Source organism: Brassica napus, chromosome A2 (genome assembly GCF_020379485.1).
Source record: "Brassica napus cultivar Da-Ae chromosome A2, Da-Ae, whole genome shotgun sequence".
Taxonomy (NCBI): Eukaryota; Viridiplantae; Streptophyta; class Magnoliopsida; order Brassicales; family Brassicaceae; genus Brassica; species Brassica napus.
Genome location: NC_063435.1, coordinates 12,490,821 through 12,505,857, shown reverse-complemented (window position 1 = coordinate 12,505,857; position 15,037 = coordinate 12,490,821). Strand labels below are relative to the sequence as shown.

At 40.2% G+C, this 15,037-nt stretch overlaps 2 protein-coding genes and 1 long non-coding RNA gene across 4 annotated transcripts; all 3 read right to left on the bottom strand.

Moving 5' to 3' along the window:
- Positions 1-228: 228 nt before the first annotated feature.
- LOC125584234 lies at positions 229-4,161 on the bottom strand. The gene is made up of 4 exons (XM_048752378.1): positions 2,842-4,161; positions 1,722-2,697; positions 425-1,674; positions 229-309 (listed from the first exon to the last, which is right to left on the bottom strand). Exons 1-4 carry the CDS (start codon positions 4,159-4,161, stop codon positions 229-231), a joined length of 3,627 nt encoding a protein of 1,208 aa, XP_048608335.1.
- Positions 4,162-4,257: 96 nt separating this feature from the next.
- LOC125584232 lies at positions 4,258-5,559 on the bottom strand. Its single transcript, XM_048752375.1, has 2 exons — positions 4,828-5,559; positions 4,258-4,731 (listed from the first exon to the last, which is right to left on the bottom strand). The coding sequence occupies exons 1-2, from the start codon at positions 5,557-5,559 to the stop codon at positions 4,258-4,260; spliced, it is 1,206 nt and encodes a 401-aa protein (XP_048608332.1).
- A 5,652-nt stretch (positions 5,560-11,211) lies between these two features.
- LOC106351642 lies at positions 11,212-13,869 on the bottom strand. Of its 2 annotated transcripts, none has more exons than XR_001271344.3 (5): positions 12,498-13,867; positions 12,188-12,363; positions 12,007-12,095; positions 11,749-11,813; positions 11,212-11,637 (listed from the first exon to the last, which is right to left on the bottom strand). It is a non-coding gene; the product is annotated as an uncharacterized LOC106351642 (long non-coding RNA). The 2 variants fall into 2 exon arrangements; XR_001271343.3 differs by having other exon boundaries at positions 11,218-11,683; positions 12,498-13,869.
- Between the last annotated feature and the right edge of the window lie 1,168 nt (positions 13,870-15,037).

Here is a 15,037-nt window from a genome sequence, read left to right as displayed (position 1 = left end):
GAGGTTTTGTGTTTTTTTTTTATATTTCGGCTGGACCCTTTTTCTTTGGGCTGCCTACGTATCCCTTTGCGGGAATCAAGCCATTCGTAGTTCTTAGACTGCGAGTAAAAGTGGACTTCGAGGCGCATTTACTCGTTTTTTTTTTGGCGAGTAAAAGTGGCCTTTGAGGCGCATTTACCCTTTTTTTTTTTTTTTTTTTGGCGAGTAAAAGTGGCCTTTGGGGCGCATTTACTCGGGTTGGTTTTCGCCTCGACTAAGGATGGAAGAGGCGGAGATGTTTGGAGTTCCAGGCTCTCGGTACTGCTTCACCTGTTGAAGTCTCGAGGCGGTATACTCCTGGCTTGATGACTTCGACTATCTTGTATGGTCCTTCCCAGTTGGCTCCGAGCTTGCCGGCTTTCCACTCCTTAGTGTTTTCGAAGACCTTTCTTAAGACAAGGTTGCCCATTACGAGACGACGCGACTTGACCTTTTTGTTGTAGTAGCTCTCGATTTGATGCTGGTAATTCTGGATACGGAGTAACGCTTGGTAGCGCTTTTCCTCGATATCGTCAAGTGCGTCGAGGAGCATGTCGCGGTTGAGTTCGGCGTTTTGTGGCATTCGCGATCGGCGCAGACTCGTCACGTTCACTTCTGCGGGAGCCATTGCCTCGACGCCGTAGGCCATTGAGAAGGGTGTAGTCTTCGTCGCTCCGCGGGGAGTGGTTCTGTGGGACCACAGGACACCGTCTAGTTTGTCTGTCCAGCAACCTTTCTTTAAGTCGAGTCGTTTCTTCAGATCGTCTATGATGGTCTTGTTCGTCGATTCGGCTTGGCCGTTACTCTGCGGGTTTCTCGGGGTCGACATGTTGAGTCGAATGCGCCATCTGTCGCAGAAGCCCTTAAAATGATGCGAGATGAATTGTGAACCGTTGTCCGTGATTATCTCGTATGGGAGCCCGTGTCGGCAGATTATGTTCTTCCAGACGAAGTTTTGCACCTCCTTGCCGGTTATGCTGGCATAGGCTTCGGCTTCAACCCATTTGGTGAAGTAATCGGTGAGGACTAGGATGAACTTCTTTTGTCGAGATGCCGGCATCGGACCGATGATGTCCATTCTCCATCGCATAAATGGGTATGGAGCAGTCAGGGTGTGGAGAAACTCCGTTGGGCTGTGTATGGTTTTGGCGTGACGTTGGCATTTATCGCATTTGCGCGCGTATGTCTCGCAGTCGGCGTTCATGGTTGGCCAGTAGAATCCGAGGTTTTTAACTTTTAGTGTGAGAGCTCGCCCGCCCGAGTGATTGCCTGCTGCTCCTTCGTGTGTTTCGGCCATGACGAGTCTCGTTTCCTCGCCGGCGATACATTTGAGTAGTACCTTTGTTGCAGTCCATCGGTGTAGTTCCCCATCCATGACAACGTAGTGTGCGCTACGTCGCTTCAGTCGCCGTGCGTCCCATTTCTCGGCGGGCAGTAAACCTTCAGCGAGATAATCGATGAGTTCCTTGCGCCAATCTGTTGGGTGATCATCTTGCGAAGGAGATTCCGCTTCGTCGATGTCCATCGCGTCGTCGATCGCTGCTATAATCGCGACCTGTTCTGCCTTCGTGTCGATGCTCGGTTTCTCGATTTTGTGGATTGGGATTGTCCTCTTGACTTGGTCGTGTAGCTTGCTTCCCAGAGCGGCGAGGGCGTCTGCACAAACATTTTCTCCGCGAGGAACCTTCGTGAGTTCGAAGAACTCGAAGTCTCGCGTAAGGTCCTGGACGAGTTTGAGGTAGGCGTCCATCCTTTCGTTGCGGACGTCGTAATCACCGAGGTATTGGTTACGACGAGTTGAGAGTCGCAGTAAGCGCTGATTCTTTTGGCTTTCACCGCTTTGGCGAGACGGAGCCCCGCGATGAGGGATTCGTACTCAGCTTCGTTGTTTGACGCCGCAAAACCATAACTGAATGACTGCCGAATGAGTTCTCCTGTTGGCGATTGCAACTGCACTCCTGCTCCTGATCCTTTACTCGTGGATGAACCGTCAACGTGGAGGATCCAGTTTACACTTGGTAGGATGAGGTCTTGCTCCAGCTCTGGCGTCAACTCGATCAAGAAGTCGGCAAGGACCTGTGACTTTGCTGCTGTGCGATTCTTGTACACGATGTGATGTTCGCTCAGCTCCATCGCCCATTTGGTCAACCGTCCCGACTGGTTAGTATTCTGCATAACCGCTCTGAGTGGTTGGTTGGACAGTACTTCGATCGTGTGCGACTGGAAGTAGGGTCGCAGTTTTCTGGCCGAGGTGACGACGGCTAGGGCCATCTTTTCGAGTGTTGGATATCTCGTCTCCGGCTCTGTCATTCTTTTACTTGTGTAAAAGATTGGTTTCTGTTCTCCCCTATCTTCTCGAATCAGTACGCTGCTGACGGCGGAGGATGTGACGGCGATGTAGAGAGACAGTGTGTCGCCGGCCTCTGTCTTCGATAGTACGGGTGGGGTCGTGAGATAATGCTTGAGTTGATTGAACGCCTCTTCGCATTTTCCATCCCAGACGAACCTCTTGTTTCCCCTTAGTAGCTCGTAGAAGGGAAGACACTTGTCGGTCGATCGTGAGATGAACCTGTTGAGAGCTGCTATGCGTCCCGTTAGTCGCTGCACTTCGCGGCTGTTTTTCGGGCTTGGAAGGTCAAGAATCGCCGAGATCTGCTTGGGGTTAGCTTCGATTCCTCGCTGAGTGACGATGTAGCCGAGGAATTCCCCGGAGGTGACACCGAAGGTACATTTGGCCGGGTTGAGCTTCATCCCGTAGTCGTTCAAGATCTTGAAGCAGTCGCGTAAGTTTTTTAAGTGGTCGTCGGCCTTGAGCGATTTGACTAACATATCGTCGATGTACTCTTCCATGGTGTTGCCAAGCTGATCAGCGAACATTCGGTTAACGAGTCGCTGATAAGTCGCGCCGGTGTTTTTTAGCCCGAAGGGCAACACCTTGTAGCAATAAGTCCCTCTGTCGGTGATGAATGCTGTCTTCTCGCGATCATCGGGATGCATCAAGATCTGGTTGTATCCCGAGAAAGCGTCCATGAAGGTTAGGAGTTCGTTACCAGCGGTTGATTCGACGAGACGATTGATGTGAGGGAGTGGGTAACTATCCTTTGGGCATGCCTTGTTGAGGTCCGTGAAGTCGACGCATATGCGCCATTTGCCGTTTTTCTTCTTGACGACAACCGGGTTGGCTAACCATTCGGGGTATCGGACTTCGGTAATAAAACCCGCGTCGAGGAGCCTGTCGACTTCTTCGTTCACTGCTTTAGATCTTTCTGGACCGAGTTTCCGTCGCTTCTGTCGGATGGGTTTGAACGTCGGGTCGACGTGCAGTTCATGGGAGGTAACTGCGGGGTCGATCCCCTTCATATCGGAAATCTTCCAGGCGAACGTTGAAGCGTTGTCTTTGATGAAAGAGACGATCCTTGAACATATGTTGTCGGACAGGTAGACGCCAACTCGGATGATTTTCGTTGGGTCGGACTCATCAAGTGCGACTTCGCGAACTTCCTCCTTCTGGGGGTATATCTTGTGGAGTGGTTTACTGACGGAGTTGACGAGGGAAGCCTGTTGCTGCATCTTTACAGTTGCAATCAGCAGTTCTCTCGCGGCTTGTTGATCTCCCCGAATCGTCTGTGTTTTTCCGTCTTTGCCGGGAAACTTGACGCATTGATGGTACGTCGAAGGAACAGCTTTCATGGAATGCAACCATGGTGTCCCGAGGATGGCATTGTAGGGTGCTTTGGCTCGGATGACGGAAAACTTGACAGTACGGGTTATACCACCTGCGTATACTGGAAGACGAATTGTTCCGATCATTTGCTCCGAGGCACCGTTGAAGCCAGTGAGCGTGCGAGAGGAAGGCTTCATATCTCTTAAATCAACTCCCATTTTGTCGAGTGTGTCGCGAAAGATGAGATCGACTGAGCTGCCGGTATCGATAAGGACTTTCGCGACTAGACATTCTCCGATGTCGAGGTCGACGAGAAGAGGATCGTTGTGTGGCATGTGGACGCCCTTGGTATCTAGTGCTGAAAAAGTGATCTGGTGATCATTTTCGACTGGAGGAGGCCACTTCTTGGAGGTGGCGGCTCGTCGTTTGTAGTCTTTGACGGCTCGAACTGAGTCATTGCAAGGAGGTGATCCTCCCATTATGACGCTAATGTGCGGGGAGCTCGCATTGATTCGAGTTGCTTCCTCAAATCATCAGTTGTGTTCTCGAATTTAGGAGTCTCTGCCGGCTTTTTCTTATCTGATTCGAGACGTCGTCGCAGATCGGACCCTTTCGAATGGTTGAGTTGGATTCGCAGGTCGTCGGCCTTTGAATTGAGCTGGTCGCGAAGGTCGCCGGTTTGACCTATTCTTCGGGCGCTGGATTTTGAGATGGTCACACGGAGGTCGGCGCTTCCTACGTGTTCGTTCGTAGCGCTCTTTCGCTTCAATAGGGTGCGCAGGTCTATCTGTTATCGGGGAAGTGAGAGACTGCTCAACTTTGCTGTTCAGTTTGTCGCGTAAATCTGGTTGCATTGTCGAGGAGTCGTCGTCAGAGGAGTCACAAGGGCGAGAGAGTATGACTTCCACTCGTCGCCGGCGACGCGGATGTTCGTCTTCTGACGAATCGTTGGCAGGGCCAACGTTGTTGACAGGAGTGCGCTCAGGGCTTGCTCTTTCCTCGCTCGGGGCCGTGTTCTGTTGAGACTTTTGTGCCTTCTTCTCCTTGTTCTTACTCCAACTTTTGGTGTTTTTCGGTGTCGTTGGAGAGGTGGGCATTTGAATCGTCCCGTTAGTGATCCCGTCGAAAAACTGCCCGATGAGGACCTTGCATTCCTTCGTATCATGGGAATCCCTTTTGTGGTAGAGGCACCATTTCTTTGGTTCCTCGGAATTTGAACTCGCTGGTTCGGACGACTTTGATTGCTTTGGAGCGGAGTCTCGATCCCAGTGGTTCCAGGCTTTCTCTCGCGTGACGGCTGCTGTTTTTGGCGATTCCTCATCGCCGACCGAACTAACGTAGCCTCGCTTCTGAGTGGTATTCCCACCGGAAGAGTGCTGGCGGGGCTCAGGGCGGGTGTCGTTTGTTCGGGCGGGTCGCTGTTTCGCTGCTGCTTCTTTTGCGAACTTTGCTCTTGTGTCTTCTTCCATGCGGATGAAGTTATTCGAGCGAGCGATGGCGTCGGAAACAGATTTCGTCGGGTATCGGTAAAGATCCTGACGGAACGTGGAGTCAACGTGCAAAGTATTCATCAGAGACTCGACAGCGATAGGGTCAGGAATATCAACTTTCGAGACGATAGCCTTGAACTTCCCCATGAAGTCGCGGAGGCTTTGGCCGCTGGTGTGAGTGAGGTTCCACAAATCTGACACGGTCGTTTCTTGGTTGGTGAACATGATATAGTTCTTCAGGAAGGCCGTCGAGAGGTCGTGGAAACAATCGACGGAGTTTTCTATGAGGCCTGTGAACCAAGTAAGGGCCGGTCCTTCTAGGGTTTCGACGAAGAGTTGGCAAAAGCCGGCGTCTTTGTCTTCGTCGGTCAGATTTGCGCGTCGCATCGCTATGTTGAAGGACGTGACATGAGTAGAAGGGTGGTTCGTTGGTGGTTCGTTCTGTGGCAAACAGGTGTCAACGGTACTGCGCCGTTGAAGCTTCGGCGTTTGCGGCGATAGGAGCGAGTATTTTTGCTATCGCTGTGATTTGGTCGACCGCCGCCTCTTGCGCCGCCTTCTGCGCCGCTTCTTGCAGGGCGAGGCGTGCCAGGATGATTTCCATAGACGCAGGAGGGGGTAGCGGAGTCACTGGTGTAGGCGTAGGTGTCACCTCGGAGCCGGCATCACCTCGATAGCTTTGCGCTCCTCGCCTGACGAAGAACTGTCGTTGCTGACAACCATAGTACTAACGTTACTTTGCTAGAGAGGCCCCACGGTGGGCGCCAACTGTTTGATCGGAAAACGGTGATAAAGGAGATGTGGGTTTAACAAAGACGTTTTATTATGGTCGGAAGAAACGTTCAGTCGGTTACAAGAGAAGTAAAGAGAATGCGACAGAGAAGAGGCCGGTAACTCGACGAGCTACCGGAAAAGTACAAATAACGGCAAGATGAAGTAAAGGTGAAAACCCTAATCTAGCCGCCAAGTGTTAGTCAGATGATTTCGGATCCCTTTCTCATTCCTCTTCCTTCTCCTTATATAGTCCTCTGATGTGTCGTTCTTGACCTAGCTTATGTTGTCTTCGTGGGCTTTCCTTATTGGGTCGAAGGGCCCATATTTATTCGAGTGGTCGCCGAGCTGGATGCCTCCTAGTCGACGACGATCGACTCAAGGTGTTCTAGAAGCGAGCCGAGAGACTGACCTTTTAAGCCGACTGTCCGAGCCATCGCTTTCTTTGGTCCGGGCCAAGCCTTCTATTCCTTGGGCCTTGTGGGATGGTTAGATCCATCCCCTACAATATTCAAACTCTGACCATAAAATTTTGTTTATCGACTTAACCCCCCCCCCCCCCCCCCCCCCCCCCCCCAAAATGCACATATTCTTAATTAAATTGCTCTATCTTACAGGTATACGACTTATGACCCCAACATTTTGGTTTTATCAGTTCAACCCCCAGAGATGCACATACTCCAGGGCACTTTACTTTCAGATTTCAGAAGTAAAAGTCATCTCAACTCGTATTTTGCAATTAAAAAAAATTCAAAACAAAAGAAAATTATCTTTTCTTTGTACGTTTCTATAATCTCATCCTAAAGCATGAGCATCTGCGTGATGCAACACTTCTCTAAGCACATAAGCTTTTTGATGTGACACTTCTGCGAGAGATGTCACGTCTTCTTACCAGCACTGTGCAACAAGCCAGTCGTTCCGTTGACTAAAATTTCCATTGTCCCTCCAGCTGCAGTACCAAGTAGAGGGAGCTTAAATGACAAGGACGTCTATGGCTGCTATATACGGAGCTACGGCTAGTGTTTTGTTGACAAAGTGAACATGAAGCCGAGAGGACTAGGATCTGAACGAAGCTTCTCCTCCACGAATTGGTGGCTACTGATCTTACCACCGATTACGCTACATGAGTCGAAGTTGGATCTGACGAGGATCACACACACCGTTGATACTGATAACACCAATATATTTAACATTTGTACCAAAAAAAACAAAAAAAAAACACCAATATAATCATCAGAAACCATCTCGTAGTCTTCGACGGCTTCCCCATTGCATGTATTCTAAGGTTTCAACATCCAAAATCTTCGTAGATTCCTTGTCGAACAAGGTACTGATCTCTGAGGAACGATAGAAAACTATTCCTGCGTAGAAGGTTCTGTGGTTGATCGGAAAGGCTTCACCGCTTCAAGTCAGTGAGACTGAGAATCTGGACAAGGAAGATTGCTTGGTCTTTTTAAAGCTTTGCAATTCACGCCGTTTTTATTATATGAAGAAAGTCATGCCGTTTTTATGAGAGTGTGTACTCTCTTTTGTGTTCCTCTAGGCCAGAGAGAAGGTTAGCGGCGAGAATCTTTCCCTTCGTTTGCCACTGAAGTTTAGAAAATTTTATTTTTAACAAAGCTGGTAGCAGCATTACATGTACGTCGAGAAGAACAATCTAAAGAAAAAGCCATATATGCTTACCCTATCCGATCCACATAATCCAAGAATCTACTGCGATGTAGACATACATCACATTCGATCCTTTTGAATAATATGTCAGAATATGATCGTTTTCACGCACCAACAATTATAACGAGATCATTTGTCACATATAATTATATACGTGTTCTTTATATTAAGACTAGTGGTTTTTCCGCGCTACGCGCGGGGATGTCTATAATTTTTATAACATAATGGTTGATATTTGTTTGAGTATTTTAGTGTTTATATTGCAAATTAACATTTGGACGTGAGGTGTGGGGAATGATATTTCTGGTTTTCTAATGGTGATATGATTTTTGTTTTTGGTTAGTAATACTGGTCTGATTTTTCTAGAAGAGATAATTGTTTCAGGGAAGGTAGTAAAAATATTGATGAATACCTATTTTCAGTCATTTGAATTACATAGGGAAAAGTTTTTTTCTTTATTACTACTGCAAGCATTGTATTTTTTTGAAGCAGAATTAGTAGAAATTGTATTTGTAAAATTGATTTGGCTGAAAGCTCTCCAGTAAATATAAAAACATGGGAAAAAGGGGATTTATATTAAATTCAGAAATCTTATCATTTGTTTGTAATAATAACATAAGTTGCATCTTTTTTTATGTTACTGTGCAATATGTTATTGTCGTCATTGCTGTCATGAGGGTTGTTATGTAACATGAAAGCTGCTTCACATGTACGTCGTGCAAAGATGTTTCGATTTGTTTGTAATATTAATCTCTCATGGTTTTGATTTATTTTCAATCAAGTTTGTTCTATATCGATCACTCCTCTATATAACATGATTATACCATACTTGTAAATGAAAGATATACAAACCTCCTGCTGCTATTGAAGATGATGGGCTTTTAGGTTACAGTTGTTTTAATGCAAATATTTTTATATGTTTTTGACATAGTAAGCTTTAGCATTACCGGCGGAAAGACATCTTATCATTAGGTTTTTGTATCTGTTTTGTAATGGTAGTGAATGGCCTGTCAAAAAATGTTGATATTCTCGTATATCCGGTTATATTAAGCGGTTTTGGTTATAATCGTTGATGATTCCATGACATTACAAACGTCGTATGTTTCTTGATTGACCAGCATATGTAATTATATTTTCTTGGATTTTAGGGAGTTTTTTTATTGCTTGATAATGAATAATTCGAATTAGGGGAAACTAATATGGATTTCGGCTCGGTTTCAGTACGATTTTTTTGGGTTTTTAGTATTTCGTTATATAAAATAGATACTATATTAAATCCATATTTACTTTGGTTTGGTTTATATACCGTCTGTTTTTGGTTTATTCGATTTTATACCAATAACCATTAGTGTATTTATATTTTATAATATTTTGTAAATTTTATATGATTAGATATCTGTTTTAATAAAACATGAAGATTGCGGTATTTTAAAATGAATATTTTTATTATTTAAAATAATTAGTAAACATATTAAATTAAGATAATAATATTTTTATAGAAAAAAATAAGAAATAGTAATCCATAATATTATTAAATAACAAAATTTAGCACACATATTTGTCAATGATAAAAATAAAAATTATGTTTTTTAATTTGATAAAAATGAAAAATAACTTTTAACTAAAAACAAAATATTAAATTACTAAAATCAATAGCTCAAGTATGAAGATCACATCAATAAAATAAATTTGTGTATATAATTATTATTTATATTATAATTTACATATAATTATACTACTTTATTTTGTATTAATCGGTTTATTCAATTTATTTGGTTTGATCGGTTTATATACCAACCCATATCTATATAACACGGTTTCTAAAACTATTATCCAATCGGTATATTTGGTATTATCAAATCCAACCCACTTTTCTATTTCGGTTTTGTTCGGTTTTAATTGGTTTGGTTTTACCGGACTGAACACCCCTAGTTTGAATTCATTTTTTGAAGTTTTATGATGGTTATGTAGGAGAAGTGTAGTGATATTGAGTTGGTATTACATACCCATGAACCCTTATGCCAAAAAAAGTTTAGAAATAATATTTTAACTTTAAATTTTTATTATTTGTTCAAGTAAAATATTATTTATTTAAGTAAAAAATATATTGATGTGAATATAATAGAATATTTAATTTTAATATTTTTAAAAAATCAAAATAATTTCATTTATACTTTGAGAGTAATAGATAAAAAATAAATTTCAAAAAAATATTAACATGTAACTCTTATGAAGATTGTATCATGTTTTAATTTTCTTTTAATTGTAGATAGAATTTTAACTGAAACATGAGTCAATGCAATAATTTATAATAATTCTAAAATGAAAAATACTTAAATTATTAATCAACATAAAATTACCTAATATTATTTATTTTATAGTACAGATTAGACAATTACAATAATTTAAAACTAATTTTATTGCCTAATACTTTTTATAAATAAATGAGAAAATTTCATAAAAGTACCGCAGATTTGTTAAGCCTTTTAATACTCAAATTTTTCCGCTATCCACTTTTATACCTCGACTATTTAGTTTGCCCATTTTAATACACAAACTTTTAAAATGTGCTCATTTTATACCCAAACTTTTTTTAATCAAAAATATTAATAAATTTCAAACTAAATTTAAAAATCTCTAAAATCTAAGAAACAATCTTTTAAATTTGCACTTTAATTTTAAGTCTTTGAAATAAAAGTAACTAAATTGTGGAATAAAATTAAATTTATAAAAAATAAATATTGATGGAAAAATAAATAAATTTGTTTTCTATATCCAAAAACAAACCAAATTTGATATTCAAAACTTAAAAATTTTATTATACAATTTAAGATTATCCACAATTTCGTTACTTTGATTTCTAAGACTTCAAATAAAGCTATAATTTTTAAGATTGGCTTGTGAATTTAAGAGATTTTTTAAATTTAGTTTGAAACTTATTAATATTTTTGAATAAAATAAAAAATGAGTATTAAAATGAACCCAGTTGTAAAGTTTGTTTATTAAAATATGCAAAATAATTAGTTGAGGTATTAAAATGGCTAGCAAAAAAAGTCTGGGTATTAAAAAGCTTAACAAAATTAAGTTAGGGTATTTTTATGTAATCTTACCTAAAAATAAATTGATGATAGGTTAATATATTATGGTTTATTTTATAGTTTTATCCCTATCTCTATAACAAAATTAGAATAATGTTCACTACTTTAATGCGCTAGAACACATGATGGTTAGAATTAATATTAAAATTTCAATAGTTAAAATAAATTTTTAAGAGTCAACAGCAATATGCATCACATTTTCCCGATTATATATCACAGCAATATATATCACATTTTTCCTTGACTTCCACGAATTCGGACTCGGGACGGACTCGACGCACCATCTTTCACGGCCAATTCGTCTATATTCACTACCGTGTATACTCAGCTCAATAAACTCGCCGACTCACTCGAGGAAAAACATAAATAAATAGGAGCCTAAGTCAATGACATGATTACTCAAAGTGGCTTCCGCTACCATGGTGAGTAGAGTGGTACTGAGGATTCGTTCTGAGCTAAACTGAGTCAGAATCGCCTCTCATTTTGTAATACATTGCTCTTTTTTTTTGTTGAAAACATGTTAAAGATTCATACCAAATTTTCAAAAATTTACAGAGTTTGTTGCAAGTAATTTATTAGAAGAAGATGAAAAACAGACAAGTCTGATGAAACATAGCAACATTGACAACAAAGAAGATGGAAAACAGACTGAGAGTGAGGTGAGCATCCTTAGTTGAAAGGTGCAATGAAGCAGACTTAGATCTCGAGCATAGAGTGCGCTGTATACGACGTAGCCGGAATGGAGAGAAGCTTGTCCTTCATTGATCGCTCTGAAGAGGAATTTTGTCTGAAAGTCCTGCAGTTATGTTCTCTCCACATATTATACGTGATGAGTTGTAGTATGAAGATTTTTTCACTGGCCGATGATGGGTTGATGTCTAGCTGGTTCCCCATGAATATTTTCCACAATCCAACCGTGAAAGGGCTGTGGAAGAAGATGGGATTATGTGCTATCCGTACATAGAGCACAACTTCCCAACACCGTCAACTTGTTAAACATTTATATGTTTTTAAAAACTGAACGAAAGATACTAACCTTGGAGAAGTTGGAGATGCATTCTTTCTTTTCATTCTCCACTATGTCTAGTTCATGTCTCAGGACTTGATGAACAGTATACAAAAGAAAAAAATATATTATTATAGTAAACATGGTAATACTCTGGTTTCTAAAATATATATATTACATTCATTGGTTCACTTGAGTGATACAATCTTTTGCACCGTTAAAGTAGGAGTCTTTTAGCATATAAACCACAGATTTTTGTTACAGGGATTAGAGTTTGACAAAGGGAACCTGATGAAGCAAGTAAGTAAATGGTCCTAGCAGGATCTTTAAGGATAAACAGTTGCCAGCAAATAGAACACTCTCTGCTTCTCTGTGACCTATGTAAACCCAAATTACAAATCATTCACTGATAAATATTCAACTCTAAACTGAGATAAATAAGATGACAAAAAGGATAGAATGTGAGGACCATTCAATGATGCACTGAAGGTGATATTCATGCTTGCAACTTGTAACCTGAAAAAGAAAAACCAATCAGAATTTGACATATTGGAATATGGGTAAAATAACAACATTGGCATTGTCATAATCATCCCTTTTGATGCTTTCAATGATGGTTCAAGAACAAATGAGCAAGTTCAGAATCTGCCAAAAGAAATAGCACAGAGATAATCAAATAATCTAGGAGAAGAGTGCAAAATCCATGATCCCAAATTTCAAGATTTGAAGGCAAAGGGAGAAGGAGATGATAAAACCCATGATCGAATATAGAATCTTACAGTGGCGGGTTCCGGAAAGTGAAAGGCACGAGACAGATGCCGCAACCGTCATCATCATAATGTTTGAGAGGAAGAAAGTGATGAATTTACTGAAGCGAAGGTAGGTGTAGCTTCTTAACCATGGAAGAAAGAAGGGTGAATAAGTGAGACGGAGTGGGAGGAGAAGGTGGGTATAGTTTAATGATTGGATTAATGGTGGAGTTAAAGAGAAAGGAAACCGTTTCAAAATTTTTTTTATCAGAAATCATGGCCAACTTATTTAGGAGCTGCCATGTGTCGTAATTAGGAATAGCCTCTGCTGAGTTGGCGCAAGGAGGAGAGTTTCTGCTCAATTTTATTAATATAGATATATTTATTCGAGTCATGCAGGAGTTATATATCATATTTTCACATCTCATATATCTATCTAGAATTTCATCAACTCTTGTAATTATGTGTAATCTCTCTGATAATCTGTCAAGAAGCATATCAACTATATTAATTAACTGATCAGCTTAACACATTTTAATCCCTGATATATTTATAAATATATATACATATTCATAATTTTAAGTTTAAGTTTTGGTTTACAGTTTTTTCTATGAAAAATACTCAAATTTACAAACTAAACATAATTCAACTATGAACCGGGTTCCGTGTTTTTAAAACCGGATCGACCCGGTGGAGACATTGGTATTAGCCATGGCTTCCGTGTTTTTAAAACCGGATCGACCTGGTGGTTGAACCGGGTTCGACCATGAACCAGTTATATAGACGGGTTGGAAAACATACCGAAGAAGAAACAGCTCCAGTTTGCTTCTTTTCCTATTAAGGAGTGTAACAATGCCATCCCAAACATTAGTGTAGTCCGTTGTCAAAAGCTTTTTGGTGGGATTCGACCACACCTCTCCTGAATATTGACATTGAAAAAATAGATGATTTCTAGACTCCAGACAAGTCTTGCATAGCGTGCACACAACCGTAGTGCCTCCATTTCATAGCGATAATTTATCTCATGTGGGCAGTCTGTCCTGGATGGCTACCCAGGTGTAAAAAGAAAACTTCGGTGTGTTGTACTGAAATTACACTCCTTTCAACCAATCAATCTGCGTCTGTACTCCTCGCAAGATCTTCCAAGTTTCCCTTGTAGTAAACCTCGGTTTATAATCATCACCACACTTCCATAGTCTGACATTCACCATCTTAAGCTATACTATATTTTTGTTATTATTATTTCAAAACTCATCATAATTTGCTTTAGAAAATCACATTCATTTAACCTATTTTAATCATTTGATCCTTATAATGTATCTATTGATCCCATATTCCACCTGCCATTAACCAACTCTACATTAAAAAAGTTGTTTATCCAATGAAAACAAATAATCCACTCATAAATCAACAAATATATAAAATAATTCTGCTAATACATTGATTCTCCTCAACGATTTGTGTCGGCTGTTACAATCTACTAGGGAGTTGTCCGCGCTTCGCGCGGATTTATTAGTTAGTTGTTGTGTGTATGTTTGATCTGGTTGTTCCGACTACGTGTATAATGATGTATATAAGGTTGTGTTAATTGTGGGGGTGGTATGGATAATGCATAGTTGGGAGTTTGAAATCTTGTGTTTTGAGTTTTGTTCTTTTCTTGTTTTTGTGATTTGAAATGGGCCTTGTGTTATAAAAAAATAATTTATTATTGCTGTAATAATATTTGGTTGAAGACATTTTTTACTATATTCTGTTAGACTCTAGTATAAGTTTCATTATTAGATTTAGTTGTATTTTTAGTCGGCCATGTTGTTTGCCTTTAAATTTTTTATTTGAACGTGTATAAATTCTAAAAAATTTAAAAATTAAAGGGGTATTATTGAGAAGTCATCAATATGATTTAATGTATGTATACGTGAACACAAATCATAAATGCAGAATCATTAGCCAGTATATCTGTGTTTACAGACCATTGTAAATTTGAATGATGATACTAAATTTTGTATTTGATTTTTCCATAACTTTTTTTGCCAAGTTTTTTAAATTTGCGAAATAATTTATGTAGAGTAAGATTGGACCAAGTTTTTCTCTTAAGAATCAATACCTCTACCAAGAAATGTAACCGGTAAGGATAGTTCCAATAATTTAAAGTAAATGAGAGGAGTCTTAAATGAAACCAAGATTGAAAAAAAATCCGTATCTATGAGTTTTGTATTGTTGATGAACTCAATTGCAGAAAGGTAAATGTTGTGATCAAAATGAAGAAACTGGGTGAGGGGAGTGTGTGGTGGGGATGGAGTAGCCATTCCTATCTGTTACTTCCTTTTTCATACGCACCTGCAGTGTGTTTTTTTGGTTAATCTTTTTGACCTTTTTGGCTGCGAGATTATATAACCCATATATTTCAAGTAAACATAAGTCAGAACGTCTTCTGTTCTGTTTTGAATAATGTTCAAGCATTTTATTTTGTTTTCCAGGGCAGTTGCTACACGTTGTTACATTTTAATGTTAAAACGTTGAAGTCTTTATTTGCCTATATTTATTACGAATGGGAACTTTGTTAACGGATG